We start from the raw sequence: 17,728 nt of genomic DNA, 5'->3' as shown, positions 1-17,728 counted from the left end.
GTTGTTCTCCAATCGAAGTCACTACAAGTCTCAGTCCAGTCCAGCCTGGAGAGTCTCAGACTGCTCTGTCAGTGTCAGTGGAGGCTGATTATAATCCCAGTGAAGAACTAACCCAGCTCCCAGTATAATAACACTCAGTAAACAAACAAATATAAAACATGAAATTATATTTTGGCTAACTGCTTACAAAAACTACACACATTCACTTCGAAGATTAATTTATTATTAAAAAAGTTCTACCAGCTATCTTCCCTTTTCATGTTATCAGTAAAGGTTCATGACAAGCAAGGTCAGCTGGGGGCAACACACACACTTCCAGTTCTCCAGTAGGACACTAATGAGGCTGAGAGCCAGTGAGTGATGCAGGCGAAGGCAGAGGGTCAGTGTGCAGGGCGCTGGTGAACATCACAACCGTGTGATCCTCACTCCAGTGTCGCCCACAATGAGTCTTGCCATGGAGGGGTGAATCTGCAAGAGACAGACAGAGGGTCCAGATTAGCCCCGATACTCCCTACACACTCTCCCCAGTTACACCCAGCTCCACTGAGCAGGACCAGCCTGACCCCTGACCCCGGCTCCACTGAGCAGGACCTGCCTGACCCCTGACCCCTGCTCCTCTGAGCAGGACCAGCCTGACTCCTGACCCCAGCTCCTCTGAGCAGGACCAGCCTGACCCCTGACCCCTAACCCCAGCTCCTCTGAGCAGGACCAGCCTGACCCCTGACCCCTAACCCCAGCTCCTCTGAGCAGGACCAGCCTGACCCCTGACCCCTGACCCCTGCTCCTCTGAGCAGGACCAGCCTGACCCCTGACCCCAGCTCCTCTGAGCAGGACCAGCCTGACCCCTGACCCCAGCTCCTCTGAACAGGACCAGCCCGACCCCTGACCCCAGCTCCTCTGAGCAGGACCAGCCTGACCCCTGACCCCTAACCCCAGCTCCTCTGAGCAGGACCAGCCTGACCCCTGACCCCTGACCCCAGCTCCTCTGAGCAGGACCAGCTGACCCCTGACCCCCGACCCTCTCACCTGGGCCTGCAGCGGGCCGTAGGGCACGAGCTCTCCGTCCACGGTCAGCGTGCCGCGGGGCGAGAGGGGCAGCAGGCGGAAGGCGCGCGCGGGCGTGTGGCAGACGTACGGCGAGGCGATGCCCAGGTGGGCGCCCCTCTCCATGGCCAGGAAGAGGCGCAGCAGCGTGGCGCGCGACACGCCCGCGCGCACGAAGGTCAGGTGGATCAGCCCGTCGTCGAAGCGCGCCTGCGGGGCGGCCAGCAGGTCGGCGCCCAGGTGCGTCTGGTACAGCGCCAGCACCAGCACGAAGTCACCCTCCACCGTCACCCAGTCGCGCGCCGGCAGCGGCTGGTCCAGGGGGGGCAGCAGGCCGTCCAGGGGGGCGGCGGGGCCGGGGGGGGGCGCGGGGGCGGCGTGCCGGGGGGCGCCCGCGGGCTCCGCCAGCTCGAAGGTGAAGGAGGAGGGCGGGGAGCGCAGGGAGGGCGAGGGCGAGGGCGAGGCGGGGGAGTCGGGGGGGGGCGGCAGGGCGAGGGGGGGCGGGGGGGAGGGCTTGACGGCCGTCCCGTTCTGGGACCGGGGCAGGGGGGACGGACGGACGGACAGGGGCTCGAGGGGAGTGGGGGAGGAGGCGGCTGCAGATTCGGGGTGCTCCTGATCTCCCCGGCGGTGTCTGCATCGACACAGGGAGGGCGACCGAGGGCAGGAGGCGCTGTCTGTCTGTCCGGGCTCGCTGCCTCGGTGTCCAGACTCGCTGCCTCGCCGGTGTGACTCGCTGCCTCGCCGGTCTGACTCGCTGCCCCTCTGTCCCGACTCGCTGCCTCGCCGGTCTGACTCGCTGCCTCGCCGGTGTGACTCGCTGTCTCGCCAGTCTGACTCGCTGTCTCTCTGTCCAGACTCGCTGCCTCGCCGGTCTGACTCGCTGCCTCGCCGGTCTGACTCGCTGCCCCTCTGTCCCGACTCGCTGCCTCGCCGGTCTGACTCACTGCCCCTCTGTCCGGACTCGCTGCCTCGCCGTCCGCCCTCCCCAGCCTGCTGCTCCTCGACCCCCGAGCCGCCGCCCCCCTCCGACCCCGAGCTGCTGCGGGCCTCAGCCTCGCGGTCCTCGGCCAGGCTGCTGGCGCGGGCGACGCCCCCCTGGGCCGGCCGCGGGCGCGGGCGCTCGGCCTCGCGGGCCCGCCGCAGGCTGCGCTGCTCGCTCAGGCCCAGGTCGGACACGGTGCGCAGCAGCGGCGCGTGCGCCAGGCCGCCCAGCCCCTCCGTGATGCTGCGCGACAGCGGGCGGCGGTGTGGCGGGGGCGTGCCGGCCGGCGAGGCGGCGGGCGGCAGGTAGGACAGGCGGCCGCGGTAGGAGCGCAGCGAGGCCAGCCGCACCAGCGTGCCCAGCGTGAAGCGGGCCGAGCCCAGCCCGCGGTACCGCTCGCTCTCGATGTCCACGTCCGACACGAAGCCCCACGCCACCGACAGGAAGGAGAAGAGCCGCCCGCCCGGCCGCGACCCCGCCTTCGGGGCCCCCGGGGTCGTCGTCACGGAGACCAGGTCCATGGGCCGCACCCCGCCCTTGCAGAGCAGGAAGCAGCAGTTCATCAACAGCGCCTCCCGCAGGCACATTTCATAACTGCAGGAGAGAGAGAGGAGCTGATTCAACACACTGAGAGAGAGGAGAGAGGGGGGGGGAGAGGAGAGAGGAGAGTGAGGGAGGGGGGGAGAGAGGAGAGAGGAGGGGGGGGGGGGAGAGGAGAGTGAGGGAGGGGGGGAGAGAGGAGAGAGGAGAGGGGGGGGGGAGAGGAGAGTGAGGGAGGGGGGGAGAGAGGAGAGAGGAGAGGGGGGGGGGAGAGGAGAGTGAGGGAGGGGGGGAGAGAGGAGAGAGAAGAGGGAGGGGAGAGAGGAGAGTGAGGGAGGGGGGAGAGAGGAGAGAGAAGAGGGAGACGAGAGAGGAGAGAGGGGAGAGAGAGAGAAAGAGGGGGGAGAGAGGAGATGGAGAGAGAGAGAGATGGGGAGAGAAAGAGAGGGGGAGGGGGGGAGAGAGGAGAGAGAAGAGGGAGACGAGAGAGGAGAGAGGGAAGAGAGAGAGAAAGAGAGGGGAGAGAGGAGATGGAGAGAGAGAGAGATGGGGAGGCGGGGGTGACAGAGAGGAAGCAAGAGCAGTGTTGACAGTTATTACCCTGCATGGTGGTTAATCGCCCCAGCCAGGGCATTTCCTGAGCCACAGGGCAGGATGCCCAGTGGAGTTTTTATCGCCTGCTCCCAGTCTGGACGCTCCATCAGACCGTTAATCACCTGAGAGAGAGAGAGGAGGAGGGTATTAACACAATTACACAACACAACACAGACTGAGAGACTGAGGGAGAGAGGAGGAGGGTATTAACACAATTACACAACACAACACAGACTGAGAGACTGAGGGAGAGAGGAGGAGGGTATTAACACAATTACACAACACAACACAGACTGAGAGACTGAGGGAGAGAGGAGGAGGGTATTAACACAATTACACAACACAACACAGACTGAGAGACTGAGGGAGAGAGGAGGAGGGTATTAACACAATTACACAACACAACACAGACTGAGAGACTGAGAGACTGAGGGAGAGAGGAGGAGGGTATAAACACAATTACACAACACAACACAGACTGAGAGACTGAGGGAGAGAGGAGGAGGGTATTAACACAATTACACAACACAACACAGACTGAGAGACTGAGGGAGAAAGGAGGAGGGTATCAACACAATTACACAACACAACACAGACTGAGAGACTGAGGGAGAGAGGAGGAGGGTATCAACACAATTACACAACACAACACAGACAGTTGGACAGGCAGGTGGACACTCAGGGGGACAGGCTGGCTGACCTCGTGCAGCAGCCCGTCTCCGGACACGATGACGATGCCGTCCCACTCGAACAGGGAGATCTGGCGGACCAGCTCGCGGGCGTGGTTCTGTCGCTCTGCAGGAGACAGGCGGCAGGGCCGGCGGTCAGCAACGAGGTGTGGTCAGGACTCTGTGGTCAGTGAGGTGTGGTCAGGACTCTGTGGTCAGTGAGGTGCGGTCAGTGAGGTGTGGTCAGTGAGGTGTGGTCAGTGAGGTGCAGTCAGGGCTCTGTGGTCAGCAAGGTGTGGTCAGGGCTCTGTGGTCAGCGAGGTGTGGTCAGGACGCTGTGGTCACTATCATGCGGTCAGTGAGGTGTGGTCAGGACTCTAGGGTCAGTGAGATGCGGTCAGCAAGGTGCGGTCTGTGAGGTGTGGTCAGGACGCTGAGGTCACTATCATGTGGTCAGTGAGCTGTGGTCAGGACTCTGTGGTCAGTGAGGTGCGGTCAGTGAGGTGTGGTCAGGACGCTGTGGTCACTATCGTGCGGTCAGCGAGGTGTGGCCGGCGACTCACCTGTCTGAATGAGGTTGTAGCTGATGCCAGACTCGCGGATCATGGGCAGGATGTGAGTCTGGCACAGCTCCATGGCCTGGCCACGCCCACTGAAGGGGTTGACCAGCAGCAGCAGCCGGCGAGGACGAGGCAGCAGGCTCCGCGAGAACTCTGCAAGACATCAGAGCGCTGACTGTCCACTATCCACTGCTGTCACTGAACCAGCACGCTGTACCATCCACTGTCCACTGCTGTCACTGAACCAGCATGCTGTACCGTCCACTGTCCACTGCTGTCACTGAACCAGCACGCTGTACTGTCCACTGTCCACTGCTGTCACTGACCAGCACGCTGTACCGTCCACTGTCCACTGCTGTCACTGAACCAGCATGCTGTACCATCCACTGTCCAATGCTGTCACTGAACCAGCACGCTGTACTGTCCACTGTCCACTGCTCTCACTGAACCAGCACACTGTACCGTACACTGTTCACTGTCCACTGCTGTCACTGAACCAGCATGCTGTACCATCCACTGTCCAATGCTGTCACTGAACCAGCACGCTGTACTGTCCACTGTCCACTGCTCTCACTGACCAGCACGCTGTACTGCCCACTGTCCACTGCTGTCACAAAACCAGCACGCTGTACCGTCCACTGTCCACTGCTGTCACTGAACCAGCATGCTGTACCATCCACTGTCCAATGCTGTCACTGAACCAGCACGCTGTACACGGGCGCGCTGTCCGGCTGTTGTCACCTGTCTCTGCGGACACGGGCGCGCTGTCCGGCTGTAGTTACCTGTGCTGGCGGACACGGGCGCGCTGTCCGGCTGTTGTCACCTGTCTCTGCGGACACGGGCGCGCTGTCCGCCTGTAGTTACCTGTGCTGGCGGACACGGGCGCGCTGTCCGCCTGTCGTCACCTGTGCTGGCGGACACGGGCGCGCTGTCCGCCTGTCGTCACCTGTGTCTGCGGACACGGGCGCGCTGTCCGCCTGTAGTCACCTGTGTCTGCGGACACGGGCACACTGTCCGCCTGTAGTCACCTGTGTCTGCGGACACGGGCGCGCTGTCCGCCTGTAGTCACCTGTGTCTGCGGACACGGGCGCGCTGTCCGACTGTAGTCACCTGTGTCTGCGGACACGGGCACGCTGTCCGCCTGTAGTCACCTGTGTCTGCGGACACGGGCGCGCTGTCCGGCTGTAGTCACCTGTGCTGGCGGACACGGGCGCGCTGTCCGGCTGTAGTCACCTGTGTCTGCGGACACGGGCGCGCTGTCCGGCTGTAGTCACCTGTGTCTGCGGACACGGGCGCGCTGTCCGCCTGTAGTCACCTGTGTCTGCGGACACGGGCGCGCTGTCCGGCTGTAGTCACCTGTGTCTGTGGACACGGGCGCGCTGTCCGCCTGTAGTCACCTGTGTCTGCGGACACGGGCGCGCTGTCCGGCTGTAGTCACCTGTGTCTGCGGACACGGGCGCGCTGTCCGGCTGTAGTCACCTGTGTCGGCGGACACGGGCGCGCTGTCCGGCTGTAGTCACCTGTCTCTGTGGACACGGCCGCGCTGTCCGGCTGTAGTCACCTGTGTCTGCGGACACGGGCGCGCTGTCCGCCTGTAGTCACCTGTGTCTGCGGACACGGGCGCGCTGTCCGGCTGTAGTCACCTGTCTCTGTGGACACGGGCGCGCTGTCCGGCTGTAGTCACCTGTGTCTGCGGACACGGGCGCGCTGTCCGGCTGTAGTCACCTTTGTCTGCGGACACGGGCGTGCTGTCTGGCTGTAGTCACCTGTCTCTGCGGACACGGGCATGCTGTCTGGCTGTAGTCACCTGTCTCTGCGGACACGGGCGCGCTGTCCGCCTGTAGTCACCTGTGTCTGCGGACACGGGCGCGCTGTCCGGCTGTAGTCACCTGTGCAGGCGGACACGGGCGCGCTGTCCGGCTGTAGTCACCTGTCTCTGCAGACACGGGCGCGCTGTCCGCCTGTAGTCACCTGTGTCTGTGGACACGGGCGCGCTGTCCGGCTGTAGTCACCTGTGTCTGCGGACACGGGCGCGCTGTCCGGCTGTAGTCACCTGTGTCTGCGGACACGGGCGCGCTGTCCGGCTGTAGTCACCTGTGCTGGCGGACACGGGCGCGCTGTCCGGCTGTAGTCACCTGTGCTGGCGGACACGGGCGCGCTGTCCGGCTGTAGTCACCTGTCTCTGCGGACACGGGCGCGCTGTCCGGCTGTAGTCACCTGTCTCTGCGGACACGGGCGCGCTGTCCGCCTGTAGTCACCTGTCTCTGCGGACACGGGCGCGCTGTCCGTCTGTAGTCACCTGTGTCTGCGGACACGGGCGCGCTGTCCGCCTGTAGTCACCTGTGTCTGCGGACACGGGCGCGCTGTCCGCCTGTAGTCACCTGTGTCTGCGGACACGGGCGCGCTGTCCGGCTGTAGTCACCTGTGTCTGCGGACACGGGCGCGCTGTCCGGCTGTAGTCACCTGTCTCTGCGGACACGGGCGCGCTGTCCGGCTGTAGTCACCTGTCTCTGCGGACACGGGCGCGCTGTCCGGCTGTAGTCACCTGTCTCTGCGGACACGGGCGCGCTGTCCGCCTGTAGTCACCTGTGTCTGCGGACACGGGCGCGCTGTCCGGCTGTAGTCACCTGTCTCTGCGGACACGGGCGCGCTGTCCGGCTGTAGTCACCTGTGTCTGCGGACACGGGCGCGCTGTCCGCCTGTAGTCACCTGTGTCTGCGGACACGGGCGCGCTGTCCGGCTGTAGTCACCTGTGTCTGCGGACACGGGCGCGCTGTCCGGCTGTAGTCACCTGTGTCTGCGGACACGGGCGCGCTGTCCGGCTGTAGTCACCTGTGCTGGCGGACATGGGCGCGCTGTCCGGCTGTAGTCACCTGTGCTGGCGGACACGGGCGCGCTGTCCGGCTGTAGTCACCTGTCTCTGCGGACACGGGCGCGCTGTCCGCCTGTAGTCACCTGTGTCTGCGGACACGGGCGCGCTGTCCGCCTGTAGTCACCTGTGTCTGCGGACACGGGCGCGCTGTCCGGCTGTAGTCACCTGTGTCTGCGGACACGGGCGCGCTGTCCGGCTGTAGTTACCTGTGCTGGCGGACACGGGCGCGCTGTCCGGCTGTAGTCACCTGTGTCTGCGGACACGGGCGCGCTGTCCGCCTGTAGTCACCTGTGTCTGCGGACACGGGCGCGCTGTCCGGCTGTAGTCACCTGTGTCTGCGGACACGGGCGCGCTGTCCGGCTGTAGTTACCTGTGCTGGCGGACACGGGCGCGCTGTCCGGCTGTAGTCACCTGTGTCTGCGGACACGGGCGCGCTGTCCGCCTGTAGTCACCTGTGTCTGCGGACACGGGCGCGCTGTCCGGCTGTAGTCACCTGTGTCTGCGGACACGGGCGCGCTGTCCGCCTGTAGTCACCTGTGTCTGCGGACACGGGCGCGCTGTCCGGCTGTAGTCACCTGTGTCTGCGGACACGGGCGCGCTGTCCGCCTGTAGTCACCTGTGTCTGCGGACACGGGCGCGCTGTCCGGCTGTAGTCACCAGTGTCTGTGGACACGGGCGCGCTGTCCGGCTGTAGTCACCTGTGCTGGCGGACACGGGCGCGCTGTCCGGCTGTAGTCACCTGTGTCTGCGGACACGGGCGCGCTGTCCGGCTGTAGTCACCTGTGTCTGCAGACACGGGCGCGCTGTCCGCCTGTAGTCACCTGTGTCTGCGGACACGGGCGCGCTGTCCGCCTGTAGTCACCTGTGTCTGCGGACACGGGCGCGCTGTCCGGCTGTAGTCACCTGTGTCTGCGGACACGGGCGCGCTGTCCGGCTGTAGTCACCTGTGTCTGCGGACACGGGCGCGCTGTCCGGCTGTAGTCACCTGTGTCTGCGGACACGGGCGCGCTGTCCGGCTGTAGTCACCTGTGTCTGCGGACACGGGCGCGCTGTCCGGCTGTAGTCACCTGTGTCTGGGGACACGGGCGCGCTGTCCGGCTGTAGTCACCTGTGTCTGCGGACACGGGCGCGCTGTCCGCCTGTAGTCACCTGTCTCTGCGGACACGGGCGCGCTGTCCGCCTGTAGTCACCTGTCTCTGCGGACACCGGCGCGCTGTCCGACTGTAGTCACCTGTGTCTGCGGACACGGGCGCGCTGTCCGCCTGTAGTCACCTGTCTCTGCGAACACGGGCGCGCTGTCCGGCTGTAATCACCTGTCTCTGCGGACACGGGCGCGCTGTCCGGCTGTAGTCACCTGTGCTGGCGGACACGGGCGCGCTGTCCGGCTGTAGTCACCTGTGTCTGCGGACACGGGCGCGCTGTCCGCCTGTAGTCACCTGTGTCTGCGGACACGGGCGCGCTGTCCGGCTGTAGTCACCTGTGCTGCTGGACAGCGGTGCGCTGTCCGGCTGTAGTCACCTGTGTCTGCGGACACGGGCGCGCTGTCCGGCTGTAGTCACCTGTGTCTGCGGACACGGGCGCGCTGTCCGCCTGTAGTCACCTGTGTCTGCGGACACGGGCGCGCTGCCCGCCTGTAGTCATCTGTGTCTGCGGACACGGGCGCGCTGTCCGGCTGTAGTCACCTGTGTCTGCGGACACGGGCGCGCTGTCCGGCTGTAGTCACCTGTGTCTGCGGACACGGGCGCGCTGTCCGGCTGTAGTCACCTGTGTCTGCGGACACGGGCACGCTGTCCGCCTGTAGTCACCTGTCTCTGCGGACACGGGCGCGCTGTCCGGCTGTAGTCACCTTTGTCTGCGGACAAGGACGCGCTGTCCGTCTGTAGTCAACTGTGTCTGCGGACACGAGCGCGCTGTCCGGCTGTAGTCACCTGTGTCTGGGGACACGGGCGCGCTGTCCGGCTGTAGTCACCTGTGTCTGCGGACACGGGCGCGCTGTCCGGCTGTAGTCACCTGTCTCTGCGGACACGGGCGCGCTGTCCGCCTGTAGTCACCTGTCTCTGCGGACACCGGCGCGCTGTCCGACTGTAGTCACCTGTGTCTGTGGACACGGGCGCGCTGTCCGCCTGTAGTCACCTGTCTCTGCGAACACGGGCGCGCTGTCCGGCTGTAATCACCTGTCTCTGCGGACACGGGCGCGCTGTCCGGCTGTAGTCACCTGTGCTGGCGGACACGGGCGCGCTGTCCGGCTGTAGTCACCTGTGTCTGCGGACACGGGCGCGCTGTCCGCCTGTAGTCACCTGTGTCTGCGGACACGGGCGCGCTGTCCGGCTGTAGTCACCTGTGTCTGCGGACACGGGCGCGCTGTCCGGCTGTAGTCACCTGTGCTGGCGGACACGGGCGCGCTGTCCGGCTGTAGTCACCTGTGTCTGCGGACACGGGCGCGCTGTCCGGCTGTAGTCACCTGTGCTGGCGGACACGGGCGCGCTGTCCGGCTGTAGTCACCTGTGCTGGCGGACACGGGCGCGCTGTCCCGCTGTAGTCACCTGTGTCTGCGGACACGGGCGCGCTGTCCGGCTGTAGTCACCTGTGTCTGCGGACACGGGCGCGCTGTCCGCCTGTAGTCACCTGTGCTGGCGGACACGGGCGCGCTGTCCGCCTGTAGTCACCTGTGTCTGCGGACACGGGCGCGCTGTCCGGCTGTAGTCACCTGTGTCTGCGGACACGGGCGCGCTGTCCGGCTGTAGTCACCTGTGCTGGCGGACACGGGCGCGCTGTCCGCCTGTAGTCACCTGTGTCTGCGGACACGGGCGCGCTGTCCGGCTGTAGTCACCTGTCTCTGCGGACAAGGGCGCGCTGTCCGGCTGTAGTCACCTGTGTCTGCGGACACGGGCGCGCTGTCCGCCTGTAGTCACCTGTGTCTGCGGACACGGGCGCGCTGTCCGCCTGTAGTCACCTGTGTCTGCGGACACGGGCGCGCTGTCCGACTGTAGTCACCTGTGTCTGCGGACACGGGCGCGCTGTCCGGCTGTAGTCACCTGTGTCTGCGGACACGGGCGCGCTGTCCGGCTGTAGTCACCTGTCTCTGCGGACACGGGCACGCTGTCCGCCTGTAGTCACCTGTCTCTGTGGACACGGGCGCGCTGTCCGGCTGTAGTCACCTGTGTCTGCGGACACGGGCGCGCTGTCCGCCTGTAGTCACCTGTGCTGGCGGACACGGGCGCGCTGTCCGGCTGTAGTCACCTGTGCTGGCGGACACGGGCGCGCTGTCCGGCTGTAGTCACCCGTGTCTGTGGACACGGGCGCGCTGTCTGGCTGTAGTCACCTGTGTCTGCGGACACGGGCGCGCTGTCCGGCTGTAGTCACCTTTGTCTGCGGACACGGGCGTGCTGTCTGGCTGTAGTCACCTGTCTCTGCGGACACGGGCATGCTGTCTGGCTGTAGTCACCTGTCTCTGCGGACACGGGCACGCTGTCCGCCTGTAGTCATCTGTGTCTGCGGACACGGGCGCGCTGTCCGGCTGTAGTCACCTGTGTCTGCGGACACGGGCGCGCTGTCCGGCTGTAGTCACCTGTCTCTGTGGACACGGGCGCGCTGTCCGGCTGTAGTCACCTGTGTCTGCGGACACGGGCGCGCTGTCCGGCTGTAGTCACCTGTCTCTGTGGACACGGGCGCGCTGTCCGCCTGTAGTCACCTGTGTCTGCGGACACGGGCGCGCTGTCCGGCTGTAGTCACCTGTGTCTGCGGACACGGGCGCGCTGTCCGGCTGTAGTCACCTGTGTCTGCGGACACGGGCGCGCTGTCCGGCTGTAGTCACCTGTCTCTGCGGACACGGGCGCGCTGTCCGGCTGTAGTCACCTGTGTCTGCGGACACGGGCGCGCTGTCCGGCTGTAGTCACCTGTCTCTGTGGACACGGGCGCGCTGTCCGGCTGTAGTCACCTGTCTCTGTGGACACGGGCGCGCTGTCCGGCTGTAGTCACCTGTCTCTGCGGACATGGGCGCGCTGTCCGCCTGTAGTTACCTGTGCTGGCGGACACGGGCACGCCTCTCAGCAGGCACTCCACGGCAGCGGCCCAGCGCTCGGCCTCGGCGCGGCTCTCCGCCAGGAAGGCCCTGACCTGCCTGCGGCGCCCGGCCCCGCCCCCGCGCCGGCGCCGCGGCGGGGGGTACCAGTACAGCAGCAGCAGGGGGGGCGCGGGGGCGCGGGGGCACTGGCAGCCCAGCAGCTCGGCCAGCGGCAGCAGGGTGCGGGCGTCCCTGCCCGGCCGCGGGCGCAGGCGCTGCATGTGCAGCTGCGTGGGCGTGAGCGTGAGGGCGTAGCCGGCGGCCGCGCTGCCCGACGAGCCGGCCGAGCCCTGGAACTGGCCGTGCAGCAGCGCCTCGCAGGGGGGGTCTGGACAGCGCATGGCCGATCTGCCAGGGCCGCGCCGGGCATCAGATCAGGGGCCGCGGCTCATGCCAGCCTGACCTCTCCGAGCAGTCCCACAGTGCCGTGCGTCTGCTTGTCCAGTCCGGGGGATCGGGTGAGATTTACTGAGGAGTCAGCACTGTCGCTGCGTCCATCTGCAGGCTGTCCAGCTCGTCTGGCTTCTCATCTCATCTCCCTGCAAAACATTCAGAGCAGCAGTCAGTGTCCAGAAGAGTCTAGAGCCCTGTGACTGGGCTGTGTCAGTGTCCACAGGGACTAGAAGAGTCTAGAGCCCTGTGACTGGGCTGTGTCAGTGTCCACAGGGACTAGAAGAGTCTAGAGCCCTGTGACTGGGCTGTGTCAGTGTCCACAGGGACTAGAAGACTCTAGAGCCCTGTGACTGGGCCGTGTCAGTGTGTCCACAGGGACTAGAAGAGTCCAGAGCCCTGTGACTGGGCTGTGTCAGTGTGTCCACAGGGACTAGAAGAGTCCAGAGCCCTGGGACTGGGCCGTGTCAGTGTGTCCACAGGGACTAGAAGAGTCCAGAGCCCTGTGACTGGGCTGTGTCAGTGTGTCCACAGGGACTAGAAGAGTCTAGAGCCCTGTGACTGGGCTGTGTCAGTGTCCACAGGGACTAGAAGAGTATAGAGCCCTGTGACTGGGCCGTGTCAGTGTGTCCACAGGGACTAGAAGAGTCCAGAGCCCTGGGACTGGGCTGTGTCAGTGTGTCCACAGGGACTAGAAGAGTCTAGAGCCCTGTGTCTGGGCTGTGTCAGTGTGTCCACAGGGACTAGAAGAGTCTAGAGCCCTGTGACTGGGCTGTGTCAGTGTGTCCACAGGGACTAGAAGAGTCTAGAGCCCTGTGACTGGGCTGTGTCAGTGTCCACAGGGACTAGAAGAGTCTAGAGCCCTGTGACTGGGCTGTGTCAGTGTCCACAGGGACTAGAAGACTCTAGAGCCCTGTGACTGGGCCGTGTCAGTGTGTCCACAGGGACTAGAAGAGTCCAGAGCCCTGTGTCTGGGCTGTGTCAGTGTGTCCACAGGGACTAGAAGAGTCCAGAGCTCTGTGACTGGGCCGTGTCAGTGTGTCCACAGGGACTAGAAGAGTCCAGAGCCCTGTGTCTGGGCTGTGTCAGTGTGTCCACGGGGACTAGAAGAGTCTAGAGCCCTGTGACTGGGCTGTGTCAGTGTGTCCACAGGGACTAGAATAGTCTAGAGCCCTGTGTCTGGGCTGTGTCAGTGTCCACATGGACTAGAAGAGTTCGGAGCCCTGTGACTGGGCTGTATCAGTGTGTCCACAGGGACTAGAAGAGTCCAGAGCCCTGGGACTGGGCTGTGTCAGTGTGTCCACAGGGACTAGAAGAGTCCAGAGCCCTGTGACTGGGCTGTGTCAGTGTGTCCACAGGGACTAGAAGAGTCCAGAGCCCTGTGTCTGGGCTGTGTCAGTGTGTCCACAGGGACTAGAAGAGTCTAGAGCCCTGTGACTGGGCTGTGTCAGTGTCCACAGGGACTAGAAGAGTCTAGAGTCCTGTGACTGGGCTGTGTCAGTCTGTCCACAGGGACTAGAAGAGTCTAGAGTCCTGTGACTGGGCTGTGTCAGTCTGTCCACAGGGACTAGAAGAGTCCAGAGCCCTGTGACTGGGCTGTGTCAGTGTGTCCACAGGGACTAGAAGAGTCCAGAGCCCTGTGTCTGGGCTGTGTCAGTGTGTCCAAAGGGACTAGAAGAGTCTAGAGCCCTGTGACTGGGCTGTGTCAGTGTCCACAGGGACTAGAAGAGTCTAGAGCCCTGTGACTGGGCTGTGTCAGTGTCCACAGGGACTAGAAGAGTCTAGAGCCCTGTGACTGGGCTGTGTCAGTGTGTCCACAGGGACTAGAAGAGTCTAGAGCCCTGTGACTGGGCTGTGTCAGTGTCCACAGGGACTGGAAGGGTGAATGGGCTGTCAGTTCACTCAGGCACTAAAAGAATAGTTTCTTGAGTTTTAAAAATAGAGTCCTTTGTCTGTGTGCGAAGAGAACAGACTGTTTAGGAAACAGGAGAGGGAGCACAGGGCCCTGCCTGCTCTGTTCAAGCTGGGCGGGACACAGCTGCCACAGCCTGCCCTCACTTCCTGAGCCGCACCGAGACAATACCCTGCTCCACAGGCACCTGTTCCCCAGAGAGCAGCAGGCACTACTGGACACTGTGAGTGGTGGGAGTAGGGAACAAGCTGAGACACCCAGGCCGCCCTTTATACAGGGGTGTGAAACACACACACATACTGACACACATACACATCCTGACACACATACAACCACCTTGACAGAAACACACACACTACTATACACACACACCCCCGAAACACATAGAAACACCTTGACATACATCCACACACACACCCTGATGCACACACACACACTCTAACAAACACACACTCACCCTGACACACAGGGGCCGCCTGCAGACTCAGCAAGCCCAGGACGCAGAGTCAGAGATCAGGGCTGTCAGTGCAGGAGATAAGCTCTTATCTCCCAGAGCCTCCTCACCCCTCTGAAGGAGCTCCAGAGTCCACGAGCAACGTGGAAGAGCGGACTGGCAGGAACAGTGAGCCTGTCTCTCAATAATAATATTACAGTGTGTGATCTCCTGTCCCAGCCTGAGGAACAGTGAGCCTGTCTCTCAATAATAATAATACAGTGTGTGATCTCCTGTCACAGCCTGAGGAACAGTGAGCCTGTCTCTCAATAATAATAATAATACAGTGTGTGATCTCCTGTCCCAGCCTGAGGAACAGACAGTGAGCCTGTCTCTCAATAATAATAATAATAATAATAATAATAATAATAATAATAATACAGTGTGTGATCTCCTGTCCCAGCCTGAGGAACAGACAGTGAGCCTGTCTCTCAATAATAATAATACAGTGTGTGATCTCCTGTCCCAGCCTGGGGAACAGACAGTGAGCCTGTCTCTCAATAATAATAATACAGTGTGTGATCTCCTGTCCCAGCCTGAGGAACAGACAGTGAGCCTGTCTCTCAATAATAATAATAATAATAATAATAATAATAATAATAATAATAATAATAATAATAATAATAATAATACAGTGTGTGATCTCCTGTCCCAGCCTGAGGAACAGACAGCGAGCCTGTCTCTCAATAATAATAATACAGTGTGTGATCTCCTGTCCCAGCCTGAGGAACAGACAGTGAGCCTGTCTCTCAATAATAATAATACAGTGTGTGATCTCCTGTCCCAGCCTGAGGAACAGACAGTGAGCCTGTCTCTCAATAATAATAATACAGTGTGTGATCTCCTGTCCCAGCCTGAGGAACAGACAGTGAGCCTGTCTCTCAATAATAATAATACAGTGTGTGATCTCCTGTCCCAGCCTGGGGAACAGACAGTGAGCCTGTCTCTCAATAATAATAATACAGTGTGTGATCTCCTGTCCCAGCCTGAGGAACAGACAGTGAGCCTGTCTCTCAATAATAATAATACAGTGTGTGATCTCCTGTCCCAGCCTGAGGAACAGACAGTGAGCCTGTCTCTCAATAATAATAATACAGTGTGTGATCTCCTGTCCCAGCCTGAGGAACAGACAGTGAGCCTGTCTCTCAATAATAAAATACAGTGTGTGATCTCCTGTCCCAGCCTGAGGATCAGACAGTGAGCCTGTCTCTCAATAATAAAATACAGTGTGTGATCTCAGATGATGTGAAACGAGGAAACGGCTCAGATCCACAGCGCACCGGGATCACCAGGGCGGCCCGACGCCCGCCGGTCCGGGCTCGGTTCTGGCGCCGGTACAGAGACGGACTCGGGCCCGGGAGACCCGGGGACACCCTGGTATCCGCGCCGCCTGCCCCGCGATACCGGTCACCCGTGGAAATTCCCCCAGCTCCGCGGAAACCACCCCCCAGAGCCGGCTCGGCCGTCCGCTCGCCCCGCGTCCACTCCCGGCCCGCCGTGAGTCCCGCTCTCGCTCATCTGCAGGCGGTTTAGGTTTTTTTTCCCCGCTTACCTCCTGTCGTCTCCTCTCGCCGCCCCTGCTGTCTCTTCTCCGAGCTCCGCAGACTGTCCAGGAGCAGCGCCCTCACCGGGGCGGGCCTAGCCGGGAAAGCGGCGGCGGGATTGACCAATAGGACGGGGGCTTGGTGACGTCACTGGTCGCGCTGCCCAATCAGCGCCCAGTGCCCCAGGGCGACGCGGATGTTGGGGAAGCAGATGAAGCCGCGCCAGGAGTCTTTCCGCCAAACTCCTGAGTTTCCCGCAGGACTTCTCCCGTCTCCGCGGGTCTCGCGAGAACACCGTTTCGGTGAAACTGGGACTTTCCGAACAAGATGCCGTCTCCTGCAGTCAAGAGCTCCCGCTCTCCTGCCGCTGGGCCTGATTCCAGCACAGGTTCATCTGCACATGTCTGTCGCTCACACTCCGGGTTTTACTCTCCCAGTAACAGTCCCAGTCTGGATCCAGTCCGGGTTTTACTTCACCAGTCCGGACCATTGGAAGTGTGATCCAGTTCGGGTTTTACTTTACCTGTCCGGATCCATTGGAAGTGTGATCCAGTCCGAGTTTTCCTCTGACGAATTGATATTTGACGTCATATCAATGCGACTGGGCTGCCAATCTTCTCACGTGTTTTTTTTAACTGTTTTATTAGAACAACAAATATTATATTTTAATAAATTGTATTCTAATATGTTACACACGGGGGTATGTAGCCGCACCGCTGGGGCTCGAACCCTCCACGGGGACCCAGCCGGTTGAGCTGCTGTCCCAGCGCAGGCGCTGACGTCACCGGCCGCACACCTGGGCCGCTACACTGGACACGACAGAGTCAGTGAATTAGGTCTCGTTCTGTTTCTCTATTCATGCCAGAGGTATAAGAAATGTTATAAAAATAAAAGCGTTTTTTTTGTTTTGTAAAAAAGTGAGGGCTGATTTTTATTTCATACAGGAAACGCATGCATGTCAATCGGATATGCACTTTTGGAGGAATCAGTGGGGGTGATATTTGGCTTTCCAGTGGTACTAATCACTCAGCCGGTGTTGCTGTCTTGAAGGAGAACTTTTAAGGGGAACATTCTTCACAGTAGTATGCGTCATTCTTGGAGATGGATCATTTTAACAGTTGACATTGAGGGGAAACAGTTTATGCTTGTTAATGTATATGCCACCAATAATAAAATACAAAATAAACTTATTTTTCCGGAACTAGAAGATAGTATAAAACAGGTTTAAAATAGGTTTTCGGAAGCTAAAATAATCGTGCGTGAAGATTTTAATACAGTGTTTGATGAGAGTTTGGATAGATGGCCTCAAAGGGTTAATCATAGAGGTGAGTCTTCATTTGGAAAATCTGTGCTTTGGTTTGGGCACAAATGATATCTGGAGATGTTTGAACCTGGGATTAAGTCAGATTTCATGGAGTAAGCGAGATTTTTCTAAACAGTCTAGAATTGATATGTGGCTTATTTCAAAAGAATTGGAGAATTTCACTACCGATGTCTATATGAGTCCTGCAGTTTTGACTGATCAGAAAGGTATATTTTTGTCGATTAATACATCTGGATCTTTAAAAACCAAAAAATGTAGTTACTGAAAATTTTACAAAACTCTTTTGGAAGATGACCAGTTTGTTTAGGATGCTCAGTTAATTATTAAAGATTATCATGGAAAGGCATTACAGAACAATTCTTTCTGCAGTTATTGGGAATTTATTAAGTATAAAATTAGGGAGTTAGCTATTAAAAGGAGCAAAGTTCTAGTTATGTCAAAAAGAAATAAAGAAGATACTCTTATTAAAGATATAATTGAATTAACTCAGATCACTGATTACAGTCAGGAAGAAAAAGACAAATTGCATCTTTTGCAATTGCAATTAGATCAGATTTATGAAGAAAAAGCTGAAGGTGCATTTATACGATCAAGAAGAAAGTGGTTGGAAGAAGGGGAAGAAAATACTAAATATTTTTATAATTTAGAAAAAAGAAGTTTAGAATATAAATTGATTGACAAGTTAAAAATTAATGGCAGCATTACAGATAATCTCAAAGATATAGCTTTATATGTTACT

At 60.3% G+C, this 17,728-nt stretch overlaps 1 protein-coding gene across 3 annotated transcripts; it reads right to left on the bottom strand.

Moving 5' to 3' along the window:
* Positions 1-201: 201 nt before the first annotated feature.
* sphk2 (sphingosine kinase 2) lies at positions 202-15,777 on the bottom strand. 3 transcript variants are annotated; one of them, XM_069182659.1, is made up of 8 exons: positions 15,674-15,777; positions 11,283-11,865; positions 4,395-4,544; positions 3,864-3,958; positions 3,170-3,285; positions 1,902-2,623; positions 1,027-1,733; positions 202-468 (listed from the first exon to the last, which is right to left on the bottom strand). In XM_069182659.1, exons 2-8 carry the CDS (start codon positions 11,665-11,667, stop codon positions 406-408), a joined length of 2,238 nt encoding a protein of 745 aa, XP_069038760.1. In that variant the 5' UTR covers positions 11,668-11,865; positions 15,674-15,777; the 3' UTR covers positions 202-405. The 3 variants fall into 3 exon arrangements, with proteins under 3 accessions (XP_069038760.1, XP_069038759.1, XP_069038761.1); XM_069182658.1 differs by having other exon boundaries at positions 1,027-2,623; XM_069182660.1 differs by lacking the exons at positions 11,283-11,865; positions 15,674-15,777 and adding an exon at positions 5,174-5,187 and having other exon boundaries at positions 1,027-2,623.
* Positions 15,778-17,728: the final 1,951 nt, after the last annotated feature.

The sequence above is a fragment of the Lepisosteus oculatus genome, chromosome 23, assembly GCF_040954835.1.
Source record: "Lepisosteus oculatus isolate fLepOcu1 chromosome 23, fLepOcu1.hap2, whole genome shotgun sequence".
In the NCBI taxonomy this organism is placed as follows: domain Eukaryota; kingdom Metazoa; phylum Chordata; class Actinopteri; order Semionotiformes; family Lepisosteidae; genus Lepisosteus; species Lepisosteus oculatus.
Note: the sequence above shows the minus strand (reverse complement) of the source record. Positions and strands in the feature narration are given on the sequence as shown.